We start from the raw sequence: 15,047 nt of genomic DNA, 5'->3' as shown, positions 1-15,047 counted from the left end.
GAGGAGGAGAATGGACACTTGCAATTGACGTTTCAATCTACACGGGTGGTAGCCGGTTCGGTTCTTATTATCAACACATGTACTTTACCAACTTTTTTAATGGCTTTACGTTTAAAGTCCCAAGCTAAAATATGTTACAAAAAAAAACGAAATTGAATTATTGTATAAATTGTGACGTGACAAGTCGCGTCTACTTCCCGGGCGGGCTCGGCCGAGGGGAATTCGGGGAGACTTGCTCGTTGAAGCGAGGGGAGGGCGGTCGCGTATTAGTAATTGGTCTAATTAGCTGTTAGATTTTTAAGGGATTGCCAGTGATGGCCGGAGTCAACCTGTAACGGCCAGGAGCCGCAACGAGGAAGGGCAGAGGGTTAAGAAGACGGCCAGGGGACATGGCTGAAAGTCGGATCGCCCGGACCTCCCCGCAAGTGCATGAGCGTCGCCGGCCAGAGTTCACTCCGCACTCGGTCTTAACAGCAGCAGGATAACGATCTGGAAGACCCCGGGACACCCCCGAGCAAAACGCCAGTCAGACCAGGGTGCCGAGGAGCGGCCCAGGGAAAGGCACAGCCCTGGGGCCGTCGCCCTGAGGGGATGCCGGCGAACGGGGCCGAGGCCCGGCCAGCCTGACCCCGAACGCCGACTGGATCATCGCGGCCCGGACAGCCGGTTGACTCGAAAAGCCCGCGCCGAATCGGAGGTAGTTGGAGCGGCGCTGCCGGAAGGGGAGGCGCGCGAGAAGCTGAGGCGCCGATGAGAGCGCCCTAGAATTGGAGTGGCGCTCCCGGAAGGAGCGGCGCACGTGCGGCCTAGGCGCAGGAAGCGCTAGGATCGGCAATCCGGTCGAGCGACACGCTACAGCGCAGGCGCGGGGAACCGGCGCGATCCCGGCAGGCTATCGTTTTCGTCACTGTCGTGCCAGCGAGAGACCTGGGAGCATCGCCCGAACTCCGAGCTGCCCGGACCGAAGGAGATACTACGAGGCATTGTAAGGTCACCACTCTGGCGTCCCCGCGTTAAGGATAAGAGGGTTCGCTCGAGGCACTGGCCCATGGCACGCATCGACCAGTTCGGACACGTGTCAAGTAATTGCGAGCAACCAGCCAAGACAAGCAAGAAAGACGAAAAAATCAACCGAGTGACTGTTGACGAAGAGACCATCGCGATTCAAGTTAACGGTATAGACACGCTGGCTATACTGGATACAGGCAGTTCCAAAACTATTTTACGGGAAGATGAATACGTGAAGATCGGCAGTCCTACGCTAAAACCGACGGTACGCTTATTTAGAGGATTTGGAAACGCGCGAAGCAAGGCGAAAGGCGTCTTCGATGCAGAGTTGACAATTCAAGACAAAGTTTATTGCAACAAAGTATATGTCGTTCCAGTCGAAACAATAGACGCGAGGATGCTCATGGGGAAAGACCTACTCAAACAGATGGATATCCGTATTCTCGGTGGACAGACAACATTCCGGAAGATAAAAGCAATTGACGATGGAACACCCGCGCACGAGGTCAAGGGCGAAGAGAGTGTGCCGGGTAACCGACCCAAAAACGAAGATAGCGATAAGGTCAGTGCAGAATGGGAGCGATGTGGTTTGTCTACAATCAACTACGTCGAGCCCGATGAAATCAGTGTTCGAGGACCTTACGCAGAAGAGATCAGGAAGCTGATAGACGATTACAAGCCGATCAAGCAGGTGCGGTCTAAAGTCGAAATGAAGATTGTGCTGAAAGATCAAGAACCCGTTCGTGCCAAACCACGGCGACTGTCAGTGCAAGAAAAACAGATCCTACAGAAGTAAGTCGATGAATGGTTAAGAGACGGAATCATAAAGCCCAGTAGAAGCCCGTATTCGAGTGCCGTGGTACTCGTGAAGAAAAAAGACGGAACTTATCGCGTCTGTATTGATTATCGTCCAATCAACAAGAAGATTATTCGAGGCCAGTTTCCAACACCGTTGATTGAAGACTGTATCGATGATTTGGCCTCAGCTCGAGTTTTCTCGGTGATCGACCTGAAGAATGGCTTCTTCCATGTCCCAGTTGCGGAAGACAGTCAACAGTATACGTCCTTTGTGACGCCTGACGGACAGTATGATTTCCTGTTTTCCCCATTCGGTCTGTGTAACAGTCCGACCGAATTTTTGATATTCATATGGAGGAAGTTTTCTATGAACTCATCAGACGACGCATTCTCCGCAAGTATTTAGACGACGTTGTCATACCGGGTAGGAATGAAAAAGAAGCAATGTACGGACTTCGTGAGACCCTGAGAGTTGCAGCTGAAAATGGGTTGGTGATCAACTGGAAGAAATGCAAGTTCCTGGAACGAGAGTTGGAGTTCCTTGGACATATTGTCGGAGGTGGCTGTGTTCGTCCCTCCAACGAAAAGATCAAAACAGTGCAGAAGTTTCCGAGGCCCAAATGTCGAAAGGATCTCCAAAGTTTCCTTGGTTTAACAGGCTATTTTCGCAAGTTTGTTTTGGATTACGCAATTATCGCACGACCATTATCTGATCTCCTAAAGGACAATAAGGGGTTCGGTTTCGGAGCAGCGCAAGAGGAGGCGTTTGACAGGTTAAAGGCGATATTGTCGAAGGAGCCCGTGCTGCAAATCTACAAGCCGGACGCAATCACGGAACTCCATACGGACGCCAGCAAGCTGGGATACAGGGCAATTCTGCTGCAGAAGTACTCAGTAGACGACAGCTTCCATCCAGTTTACTATATGAGCCGCAAGACGTCGGATGCCGAGCAGAAGCTTCACTCGTATGAATTGGAAATGCTCGCCATCGTCAACGCGTTGAAGAAATTCCGAGTCTACCTACAGGGTATTAAATTCAGGATCGTAACGGACTGTGATGCATTCCGGAAGACATTGGACAAGCGCGATCTGCCGGCCAAGGTCGCAAGATGGGCGTTGTTCATGGAAGAATTCCAGTACGAGGTAGAACATCGAGCAGGATCACGTCTACGACATGTAGACGCCCTCAGTCGCTATCCCGTCCTAATAGTGGACGACACGGTTACGCAGATGATACAGAAACGACAGGACGAAGATGAGAGACTACAAGCGTTAAAACGGATACTGGAGACGGAGCCGTACAAAGATTACATAGTCGAGAACGGTTTATTAATGAAAAGAATCGATAACAAGGTCGTCATAGCGCTTCCTAGTACTATGCACATGGACATCATTTGCAGAGCCCATGAAAACGGACACTTCAGTGCGAAAAAAATGTCTGAAAGCATCAAGGAGAACTTCTACATCCCTAAGTTGAAAGAGAAGCTTGAGAGGTTCGTCAGTTGTTGCGTACCATGCATTCTGGCGGACAGAAAGAAGGGAAAGATGGAAGGAGAGCTCATGCCTATCCCGAAAGGGGATATACCATTGTCGACGTATCACATCGATTATCTTGGCCCGATGACATCAACGTCGAAGCTCTACAAACACTTGTTCGTAGTTGTTGATAGCTTCTCGAAGTTCGTGTGGTTATACCCCACCAAAACAACAAATGCGAAAGAGGTGGTTGCCAAGTTGACGATGCAGCAAATGACGTTCGGCAGTCCACAACGGATCATCAGCGATCGAGGCATGGCATTCACATCAGGCGAATTTACGGACTACTGCACGTCAAAGAATATAGAGCACATCAGAATCACCACTGGAGTACCTAGAGGAAACGGCCAAGTCGAGAGAGCCAACAGAATCATTATACCAATACTAACGAAGCTGGCTTTGGATCATCCCGACAGATGGTATCGCTATGTAGACCAAGTTCAGAGTTGCTTAAACAGCACATATCAACGGAGTATTGGAATGACGCCATTTGAACTGATGTTTGGCGTAAAGATGCGGCGGAAGAAAGATCCACGAATTCTGGAGCTAATTGAGCAAGAATCGGCCGAGTTGTTCGAGAATAATCGAGAGGACCTACGTAGTTTATATATGCATAAGGCTATCTAGCAGGTCATGTTCTAAGAGCAGGTGTCCTAAGGTTGTCCATTTCTGACCTTAGGACACCTGTCCTTAGGACTTATGTTGGAAGGACATATGACTTTAGGTCTAAAAGCTATACGACCTAAGGACATGAAGACATATCCCTAGGCCACATGGCCTTAGGATTGAAGGATATATGACTATAGAGCGGAAAGATATACGACCTAAGGACATGAAGATATGTATGACTATAATAACATCAAATAAATGTATATTGAGCTCAATCAATGACATCGACAATTAATCCAATGGGGCAACATTCTGCAAATATTGGAATTAAAATACTTCTATTCACATACACACACACACACACACACACACACACACACACACACACACACACACACACACACACACGCGCACACGCGCACACGCGCACACGCGCACACGCGCACACGCGCACACGCGCACACGCGCACACGCGCACACGCGCACACGCGCACACGCGCACACGCGCACACGCGCACACGCGCACACGCGCACACGCGCACACGCGCACACGCGCACACGCGCACACGCGCACACGCGCACACGCGCACACGCGCACACGCGCACACGCGCACACGCGCAAACGCGCACACGCGCACACGCGCACACGCGCACACGCGCACACGCGCACGCGCACGCGCACGCGCACGCGCACGCGCACGCGCACGCGCACGCACACGCACACACACACACACACACACACACACACACACACACACACACACACACACACACACACACACACACACACACACACACACACACATACACGTCTTTCCTTTACCTAGAAGACTTTTATTCTTATAGAAAAAAAAAAGATTTATACTAATTTTTTAATAGAAACCAAATAAAGACAGTTTTATGAGCATTTCGTAATTTACGCTTTGTATACAAAAAATCTCGAATAAAAGAGAAATCGGTAAGCTGCGACGCTCAAGACACACATACACTACCTCAAATCTGACTTATTGTTAGTAAAATCGTTTTCTACTATTTTCCTGATGCTTTTGGTAAAATATAATGGCCATGATAACACAAGCTATTAAAAAGAGCGCACCAACTATCAGTAGGAAAAGTTTTATTCCACTCATATTAGATTGCTTCGGATCTTCTATACGTTCTCTTGGTGCGTCATAGAATGCTACTGATGGCACAATTTGTGATCTGTGTTCTTGATCCTTAAGATCATCTGGGTAAGTCTAATTCAAGCAAACAAATTGATAATATATCATGATTGTCAGACAAATCACCCGTGGTAGCAGAAACTCCAATATAATATCCTGTTGGAAGCTTAACTTGATTCACTTGAAAGCATTGCTTCCATGCTGCTTTGTTGGCGAGATCCGTGGAAAAACAGTTAGGACATCTCTTTCGTATCTTATAGCTAAGTGTGTATCATGTTCTAAGTTTCTCAACTTTGCTTCACAACCTGCGAGTTGCGTATGAGTGCCGTCGCGATTGTGATCGTAATGCAGAGATCTATTGTTGACCATTGCTGAGATGTAAGGATGCTGATGATTATATTGGCCATTATGATTGCTGTATGTGTCAAGTGTCACTGCTAATTGTAATTGTGTGTGTGAAAAAAAAATAAAGGTAATTAATATAATGTTTTTTATTTAAGGCCTAACTGTGACCTCACAGTTCCGATTTTAGCTTTAAGATATTTGTTTATCTTTGAAACTCGAGCGAGACGATTCTCCTTCAATAGAGTGCTCTTCAGTTCCACTTCCTCTTCATTCATACGAAAACTGAAAAGCTCTGAAAGAGAAAAAATAACGTTATACATCTAAAATAAAAAAAATCTTAAAATATGTATGTTATATGGCATATGCTGAACCGACACAAAAAAGTTTAGAACCAGTTTTAAAGCAATAAATCAATATAATTAAGAGTATAAAACTATATTATTTTTACAAGACTCATGGAAATTTTGTTAATTATGATATATGATGAGAAACATTGTAGTAACTAACGTTTTATGCAGGCTCTTTTCTCTGGTGTACAAGCTGGTATTGGCTCCTCTTCGTTTTCTGCTCCATCTTCTCTCTTCTTGCGTGAACGTGCTCCAGTTACTGATCGAAGAGCTAGCTTTTCACGCTCCCAAAGAACATCAGCCAAGTTCTTTGTAAATTGAGAATTCCCTAGTTCACCAAACTTAGCTGTCTTCTTTGCAATCTCGTACTGTTTTTTTGTCAACATACAGTCCTTAAAATAAAAGAAAAAATGTTAAAAGCAGAACAAAAATACATATTGAGTAACCGGGCTCAAGTTACTCTACCAAAAGTTGCGCGTGGTCGTTCTCTCCGTGAACGCGGTATAGAACCACTTACATTTGGATATGATGGTGTTTCTGGTGTTTCTTGAAAAGTCGAAGCCGGAGAAACAATGATCACAGGTGTTTTATGGCTAATATTTATAGCGCTCTCTTCTATATTGACAGAACTCTAAAAATAATAAAATTATAAACCAAGCTATTAATATTTTTCTTAACTCAAATTATGCAATACAAATTGTTCAATTACTTAATAAAATACTTTAAGAAGTCATACCATTGATGCCAGTGGTTGGGTTTTCTGAACACTAGTATGGATTTAGATTGTTGATGAGTTTTTCTCTGGAGATGTTTCAAGAACCTAATAAATAAGAAAAAATATGTACTCTTAATTTGTTATCAAATTAAATACATTAATATTGCTTTACACAAAAATTAAAAAGAAATAATACTTCTTCACATAAAATAAATGATTGTGCTGTTTTTTCATTACTATTCATCACTGCCTGTTCAATATTCAAATATGGATCTTCCTTGATAGGTGATAAAACAGGAGTAGGAGTTTGATTTTCAATAAGTGTAGGCATTACTGTTTTATTTGGATTGGTGGTGGTAACTAATTTTCTTTGCAACTCATAATTCAAGGATCTCAAAGTTTATACTTCTTTTTCTAAAACTTCATGATTGTTTTCCAATTTTTTGAGTTTTTCTAAAGCGTTCTTTTTATTATCAGTTTCCTTTTGAAGTTTGATTTTAAGTTCGTCCACTTCCTGATTCAAAGCTTTCATTTTTTTCTCTTGATTTTTATATTTGAAGTTTATATCTTGTGTTTCTTTTTTCTGCGATTTTTTTGTACTCAAAGATGCATCCTTATCACCATTGAAAGAGCTCAGTTCTTGGCTATCTCCAATCAACACAGAAATATTTCTCTTTCTAGAATTACTCATCATCTTTTTCTTTGAAGTTATATTCTATAATACAAATCATGAAGGTTAATCATTAAAACAGAATAAATCACTTTTACTTTGCCAGTAAAATAATAAACAACAATGAAAATATTAATAATCGAGTCTACTGGCCATTATAATCGCCAAGACAATACGACCACGATTTGGTTCAATTATCGTCAAGACGCTTTTTTTTATTTTTAACCAATATAAATTGATGTAATCTTTGATACTTATATAAGCATCTCATTTAAATAATGAAATTTATTGCGAAAAATATTAATCATTAACTTTGCTAAAGTTCAATGCAAGAGATTTTGTATGTTTGCACTACCAAGAAACACCCATAATTTAATGTCTATAAATAAACTATATCTGTAAGTAAAAAATTCGAAGAAATAACATTCGGCAATATGTTATGCTGTTTATTATTGTGCTCTTATATTATATTTTACTTTCACATACTGTATTTTAAAAAATCTTGAAAAGCAAAAAAAATCAGTTGGATATGGCATAACTTACTTTCTCGACTTGTGCGTAGCTATCTAACTTTGTTTTTAATGGAAAAGACACCCTCTTTTCATTTAGGGATTTTTCTAATTCTTCGACAGTTTTTGATGAGCATAAAGTAAACCGGTAAGTTACAAAAAAAAAGTTAAAATTAGCTTGCACGAATAATGATATATAAGGAAACTTACCAGCAAATTGTAGCAGTACTGCCCGATAATACCCTGGAATGGGTTTTTTACTATTCTTTTTTTTAATATTATCTACGTGTAAAATTTTCCCTTCTTTCTTGAGTTGCTTTTCTGGAGTATCGGCGTCCTCTTTGGACCAGAACACTTGGTACTCTTTATTTTTTTCCAATTTAATAGTTTCAAAATTTTCAAAAAATTTCAAAGGTCTCATCATTTCTGACTTGTCAGTCACAAACTTAACCCAGCACCACATTGTCAACTTAATCCACAAATAGTAAAAAAAAATAATAAGTATGACAATGCGATATCAGATTAGTGGCTGTTTCAAACACAACTCACTTTGTTGCCAACACGTTATCTTGACACGTTATGCTAGAAAAACGAGATATAAATATGTAAATATATATAAAATATATTTTATAGAAGTCCAAAAATCACCGTATATTTCTGTAATATCAGATTTCTTAGAACATTTTAAAACAAAAATCCTAATATTAAAATGTCAAGGTTAAAAATGTTTTTTAATGAGAATCGAGATATTAAGGAAAATGGAGGAACAAAAGAAGGAGATAAAAATGAAGAAGTTGATTCCCGATAACCAAGCAGGATTTAGAAAAGGAATGGGGACGATGGATCAAATATTCGCTTTGAATTACTTGGTGAATAGACAACTAGGAAAAAAGAAAGGAAAAATGACGGTACTACTTGTGGATTTGAAGGCGGCATTTGACTCAGTGAATAAAAAAGTATTAAGCAAGGCAAAGAGAGAGAGAGAGAGAGAGAGAGAGAGAGAGAGAGAGAGAGAAAGAGAGAGAGAGAAAGGAGTGAGACAAGGACTGATAGACAGGGTAGAGGAGGTATTGAGAGAAACAAAGAGCAGAGTGGGAAAGGGAGGAGAGAGTGGAGGACAATTTTGGACGGCGAAGGGCTTGAGACAAGGATACCCGCTAAGCCCAATATTATTCAATTTATTAATAACAGACATAGAAGATTACATGAAGAAGGGCGGTTGGGGAGGCATAAGATTAAGAGTCGAGAAGATATACACGCTAATGTATGCAGATGATATAGTACTGTTGGCGGAGGAGGAACAGGACATGAGGTCAATGATAAGCAGGTTAGAGGGATATCTAGACCGGAAAGGTTTAACACTGAGTATAGAAAAGACAAAGATAATGAGGTTTAGAAAGGGAAGAGGAAGGAAGAAGAAATATGACTGGAGATGGAAAGAAAGGAAGTTAGAGGAGGTCAATGAGTTCAAATACCTGGGGTATACGTTGAAGAAGAATGGAGGACAGGAGGCGCATATTTGAGAGAGAAAAAGGAAGGCAGCAAGAGTAATGAGAGAAGTGTGGAGGATAGGGAAGAGGGTGTGGAAAAAGGACTGCAAAAGAAGGATCTGGCTATGTGACACCCTGATATGAACAGTGATGGGATACGGGGCAGAAATATGGAGATGGAAGGAAATAAGGGAGGTAGAAGGTATTCATGAGAGATATCTCAGATGGGTACTTGGATTAAATTGGAGGACGCCAGGATATATGGGTTAGAGATGAACTAGAAAGGGAAAAGATGAGAGCTAGAGCAAGTAAGAGAGCATGGAAGTTTGAAACAAAACTGGAAAAAGATAAAGAAGGTGAAATAGCGAAAAAATGTTTGGAAGAAATGAAAGAGAGATGGAAGAGGAGAAGGATAATAGGAAGATGGGAGCAGGAGAGAAAGGACTATCTGGAAGGGATCGGGGTAGAAATGGAAGGGGAGGAGAAGTTAGAAGAGGAGGCATTGGAGAGGAAAGAGAAATGGAAGGAGAAACAAGAAAGGATGGAAAAGATCATGGGATCGAATTACAATAGGTGGTATAAGAGTATAAGAAAAGACGGGATTCCGGACTATCTAAGTGTTGTATCTATACGTAGATTTGTATAAATAATAACCACTGGTGTTATGCTGATATATTTAATAATCTCTGAACGATACACGCTACGAGTCTGTCTTGGATCACGGACTCTCAGTCTCTCGTGATACGCAACGCCGCTGATGTTCCGACGCTCACATACATGTCTGCGCATGCGCTAACCATAGATATACAACATCTCCCTTTTCTTTTTTAAAAACAGTAAACTAAACTTTATTAAAGTATTAAACTATACTTAATATTAACTCATCAGCTTTTAATAAATTATAATGAAATTATATACGCAAAACTAAACAGAATCATATTTCTTTCTCAAGTGACCAATAAAACTAAACATTTTGACAATCGCAACACTACAATACATAATCTCTTAGCTTAACTGGAGGTTTAACCATTCTCCCGAGTAGCTTTCATTTGTTGTCGCTCCTCATTCACAGTATTTGCATTATCTGGTACAATAGAATCATTACGTTCATTACGCTTGGTACGGTCATCAAAGTCCTCATCTTAATACTTTTAAATTCGGTTTTCGTTTTCTTTAAGTGGCTCGAATTTCTTCTAACCATGTTACCTTTACTATTAATAATGATATAAGATCAAGGAGTATTATGTTTAGAAATTATTTTAACCGGCTCCCATACTTTTTCTGTCCTTACTAATACATTTTCTCCCTCTCGAAACTGTTCACGCTTCTTTGCGTGTAGGTCATGATAATTCTTTGCTTGAATTTGTTTCTCAATCAGCTTGTTATGAACATTTCGCGGTATAGCTGGTTGTAGTAGCTTGGTGTGTATTGGTATTTTAGTTTTAACACGTCTATTGAACATAATTTGTGCAGGTGATACATTTAATCCCGCTATTGGCATATTTCTATATTCTAGAAGGGCAATCTCTAAGTCTATGTTTTGTTGTTTGCTCTTTTCTAATATTTTCTTGGCTGTTTGTACTGCACGTTTCGCTAGTCCATTACTTCTTGGATAGTTTGGAGAACTAGTTATTATCTCAAAACACCATTTCTTTGCAAATTCTTTACACTCGTTTGAATTATATGGTTGATTGTCACATATTAGTATATTTGGTATTCCATGTGTAGCGAATACAGATTTTAGTTTATTAATAACTTCCGTCCCTGTTTTATTTTTTAGTTTTAATATTTCTAGCCATTTATACATATATATATATATATATATATATATATATAGAGTAGTAATCTTGATTTACCAAATAATCTTCTCCTCCAAATTGCAAAATGTCACTTGTTACTTTTCTAAAGGGATTTTTTGGAATGTCATGAGATATTAATGGTTCTTTAACATTTGAATTACTATATTTTTCACAAATTGTACACCTGGAAATCATTTCTTCTATATCTCTACTCATACCTAGCCAATATATTACTTGATTTGCTCTAGCTTTAGTTTTAGTTATCCCAGAGTGTGATTCATGCAACACCTTTAAGATGTATTGTCGAAATTCAACTGGAATTATTAATTTAAAATTAAGATATACTAAATCATCTTCTATTGTGATTTGATCTTGTAGATTAAAGTAAAATTTGACTCTATCATCTACATCTTTTTTCATTTTAGGCCATCCATTAAAATGATAATCTTTAAGTTTAGATAGTGTTGAATCAGCCATAGTGGCTTTTTGAAGTTCCTATTTTTTAGCATTTGTAATACTAAGACCCGTTTCAATAGAATGTACCACTTCTTGCAACCAACTATCATCTGTATTTGCTTCACTTAAGAAGGATCTAAATAATAAGTCTGCAATATGCATTTCTTTGCCTAAAATAAATGCTACTTTTATTTGATATTTAAGCAGTTTAATTCTCATTCTCTGTAAACGAGTAAAAGGAATTTCTGAATTTTTTTTATTTAGTATACTAATTAACGGTTTATGATCCGTATTAACATTAATTTCTCTTCCATAAATATAGTAATAAAATTTCTGTGTAGCAAAAAGTATACTCAATAATTCTTTTTCAATTTAAGCCATATTTTGCTCATTATTCGTAAGACTTCTGGACGCAAAACTAACTGGTTTTCCATTTTGCAGCAAACAGCAACCTAAACCATGTTGCGAAGCATCTGCTTGTATCGTGATCTCTTTATTTGAATCAAAATTTGCCAATATAGGAGCATTTACTATTTCCTGCTTTATTTTATTAAGACAATTCTCATGTACCGGCAACCATTGAAATTGGACATTTTTCTTTAGTAACTCCTTAAGTGGCGCTATTTTTTCCGATAGATTAGGTATAAAATTCCGCAAAAAATTAATCATGCCTATTATAATTTGTAGCTTTTTTACATTTGTAGGGCTTTCTATAGCTAATATCGCCTGTACTCTATCTGGATCTACTGCCATTCCTTCAGCACTAAAGATATTGCCTAAAAATTTTACTGTCTTAGCTTTATATTGTACCTTATCTTTGTTAAATTTAACACCTAATTTTCTGGCACGCTCAATGACTTTTTTAAGTATTCTATCATGGCCTTCTTCTGTGTCCGATAAAATTATCAAATCATCAAAATATATTGTGACACCCTCTATATCGTCAAAATTTTCAGCATTTTCTTTTTAAAAATATTCAGGTGCCATATTCAACCCAAAAGCTAATCTATTAAACTTGTAACATCCAAAAGGAGTTGAAAACGTACACAGCTCACTCGATTCATCATCTAATTTAACATGCCAAAACCCATTTTTTAAATCTAATACAGTGAAATAACGTTTGTTCGACAACTTTTCTCTTATTTCACTAGCTGTGGGTATTAGCACATCTTTAGGCCTCTTAATTACCTTATTTAAATTTCTCGGATCTAAACATATTCTTAATTTACCATCCGCTTTCTCAATAATTACCAAGTTGCTGACCCAACCCTTAGGATTTTCTACTTTTGATATTATCCCGTTTTTTACCATCTTATCAAGTGTATGTTTTAATTTATGGGGGGATTCTCCTAGGTAGATTAGCAACTGGTGTACATTTTTTATCTATTTCAATAGTACACGTTTTTCTAAAAGTTCCATTACCTTCAAAAATATCAATATTTTCTTATATAAACTTATCTTTTATATTTAGATTTTGAAGAGCATGTGTATTCTTTTAATTAAATTAAATTCTCGGCATGTGCATAAACCTAGCAGTGGCATTGTATCTTCTCTAACAATTACAAACTTTTGTTTTTTCGTTACATCTTTAATAGTACATAACAGTTCAGCTATTCCTAGCGGTTTTATCTTACTACCACCAAAACTTTCTAAAATTATACTAGCAGATTCCAATTTAACTTTTGACTTTTTAATTTTATTATATATTTTTAACGGTAAAACATTTACATCCGCTCCTATGTCTAACTTGAATTTAACAATACTGTTATTTATTTAAATCATTTCAAACCATCTAGAATTAATATTACCAATTTCTACTTGATCAATACAAAATGAACTATCTTTTGACTCAGACTGTACATTAGTTTGCTCTGTAAGCTCCTTTATCTTTTTAACTTTACAACCAATCGCATAATGATTTAATTTACCGCACTTCTTGCATTTCTTTCCATACGCTGGACATTCTCGTAGACCATGGTTTGTTCCGCATCTCCTACAGTCTTTTGTTGCTGCGTCCTTGCCTTTGAATTTACTGGACTTCTGCTGTACCTTCTTGCGTATACTGTCTATTTCTGCTTTGTCTCCCTGTAGACTGTTTGCTTGGACCTTGGATACTTCAGCAGCTCTGCAGTAGTCAATTGCTTTTTGCAAATTGAGATCTTCTACCCTCAGTAGCCTCTCCTGTAGCACCTTGTCTTTTATTCTCAGAACAATCCTATCTCGGACCATCCTGTCAGCCATTGTTCCAAATTCACATGTCTGACTGAGCTTCTTTATTTCTGCCAGAAAGCTATCAAATTTTTCATCTTCCTGTTGCATTCTACTGGAGAACTTGAAAGTTTCGTACACGATGTTCTTCTTGGGAACACAATACTCTTCGAAGCATTGCAATACCTTTGCCAAATTGTACCTCTCTGCCTCTTGTAGATTGAACGTATTGTACAGCTCAATGCCATCTTCACCGACAATATTTAGTAGTATGGCAACTTTTATCTCATCCGGTTTTCTGATACTACCAGACGCCTTTAGGAAAATATCAAAACTCTGTTTAAATTTACGCCAGTTTTCGCTAATATTTCCACTTAGATCCAGACTTTTCGGCGGCTTGCCGTAATACTAAGTAGCTGTATCGGCGGTAGCCATAACCTTTATTTTTCAGTGAGAACTCGTACGGACTTTTCTATGCGACTTCGCTTATTATGCGGCTCGTAGTACTATTACGACTGCGCCATATTGTATCTATACGTAGATTTGTATAAATAATAACCACTGGTGTTATGCTGATATATTTAATAATCTCTGAACGATACACGCTACAATTTAAGTCTGTCTTGGATCACGGACTCTCAGTCTCTCGTGATACGCAACGCCGCTAATGTTCCGACGCTCACATACATGTCTGCGCATGCGCTAACCATAAATATACAACACTAAGGAAGGGATGGGAGGAAACAAGATGGAGCAAGGTTGCAAGATTTAGGGTTGATTTATAATAGCCGTAACCGTTGATTTAAGCCGTAATCTTTAAAAAATTAACTAATCACAGTCGAATGTGAGAAGAATAATCGACTGTGATTGGTCAATTTCTTAAAGATTACGGCTTAAATCAACGGTTACGGCTATTATAAACCAACCCTTAGACTTGGTAACGAAGTAAGGGAGGGACTATACTGGGGAAATGGGAAGGATAAAAAATGCAGGATATGTGAGAGGGAAGAGGAGACATGGGATCATATATGGGAGGAATGTACGAGATGGGTGGAGTGGAAAGGAGAGGGGTGGGCAGGATGTGGTGGAGAGATTACTGGGAGAAAAGGGAGAGGAAGAAGAATGGATGAAAGCAATAGAGGAAATGAGACGAGATAGAGGAGGGAGGAAAATGGGAAAAGAAGAGGGACGATCCAACAATTCAACGAAGAAGAACCAAGGAGGACAAGACAGCGAAAAAAATTGAAGAGGAATATGTCTATAATAAATTATATGTATTTAATTGTATGTAAATTATTGTAAATTGAATGTACAGGGTTGGGTACGTACCTACAAAACGCCCTTTTAGACCCCTTGGGGTAATAAAGTATCTTTTTTATCTATCTATCTACTAA

The 15,047-nt window shown here is 39.2% G+C and overlaps 3 protein-coding genes and 1 pseudogene across 3 annotated transcripts; 1 reads left to right on the top strand and 3 right to left on the bottom strand.

Moving 5' to 3' along the window:
* Positions 1 to 4,788: 4,788 nt before the first annotated feature.
* LOC143893812 (vesicular integral-membrane protein VIP36 pseudogene) lies at positions 4,789 to 5,582 on the bottom strand (annotated as a pseudogene).
* On the bottom strand, positions 5,564 to 6,614 carry LOC143893798 (uncharacterized). Its single transcript, XM_077399512.1, has 4 exons — positions 6,543 to 6,614; positions 6,324 to 6,437; positions 5,967 to 6,198; positions 5,564 to 5,751 (listed from the first exon to the last, which is right to left on the bottom strand). The coding sequence occupies exons 1-4, from the start codon at positions 6,543 to 6,545 to the stop codon at positions 5,606 to 5,608; spliced, it is 495 nt and encodes a 164-aa protein (XP_077255638.1). The 5' UTR covers positions 6,546 to 6,614; the 3' UTR covers positions 5,564 to 5,605.
* A 1,844-nt stretch (positions 6,615 to 8,458) lies between these two features.
* Positions 8,459 to 9,223, top strand: LOC143893811 (uncharacterized). The gene is made up of 2 exons (XM_077399526.1): positions 8,459 to 8,663; positions 8,892 to 9,223. The coding sequence occupies exons 1-2, from the start codon at positions 8,459 to 8,461 to the stop codon at positions 9,221 to 9,223; spliced, it is 537 nt and encodes a 178-aa protein (XP_077255652.1).
* Positions 9,224 to 12,831: 3,608 nt separating this feature from the next.
* On the bottom strand, positions 12,832 to 14,342 carry LOC143893810 (uncharacterized). Its single transcript, XM_077399524.1, has 2 exons — positions 14,337 to 14,342; positions 12,832 to 14,061 (listed from the first exon to the last, which is right to left on the bottom strand). The coding sequence occupies exons 1-2, from the start codon at positions 14,340 to 14,342 to the stop codon at positions 13,219 to 13,221; spliced, it is 849 nt and encodes a 282-aa protein (XP_077255650.1). The 3' UTR covers positions 12,832 to 13,218.
* Between the last annotated feature and the right edge of the window lie 705 nt (positions 14,343 to 15,047).

The sequence above is a fragment of the Temnothorax americanus genome, unplaced genomic scaffold (genome assembly GCF_048541705.1).
Source record: "Temnothorax americanus isolate GAGA-0224 unplaced genomic scaffold, ASM4854170v1 Scaffold129, whole genome shotgun sequence".
In the NCBI taxonomy this organism is placed as follows: domain Eukaryota; kingdom Metazoa; phylum Arthropoda; class Insecta; order Hymenoptera; family Formicidae; genus Temnothorax; species Temnothorax americanus.
The sequence above is the reverse complement of the archived record's forward strand: the minus strand, read 5'-3'. Positions and strand labels throughout refer to the sequence as shown.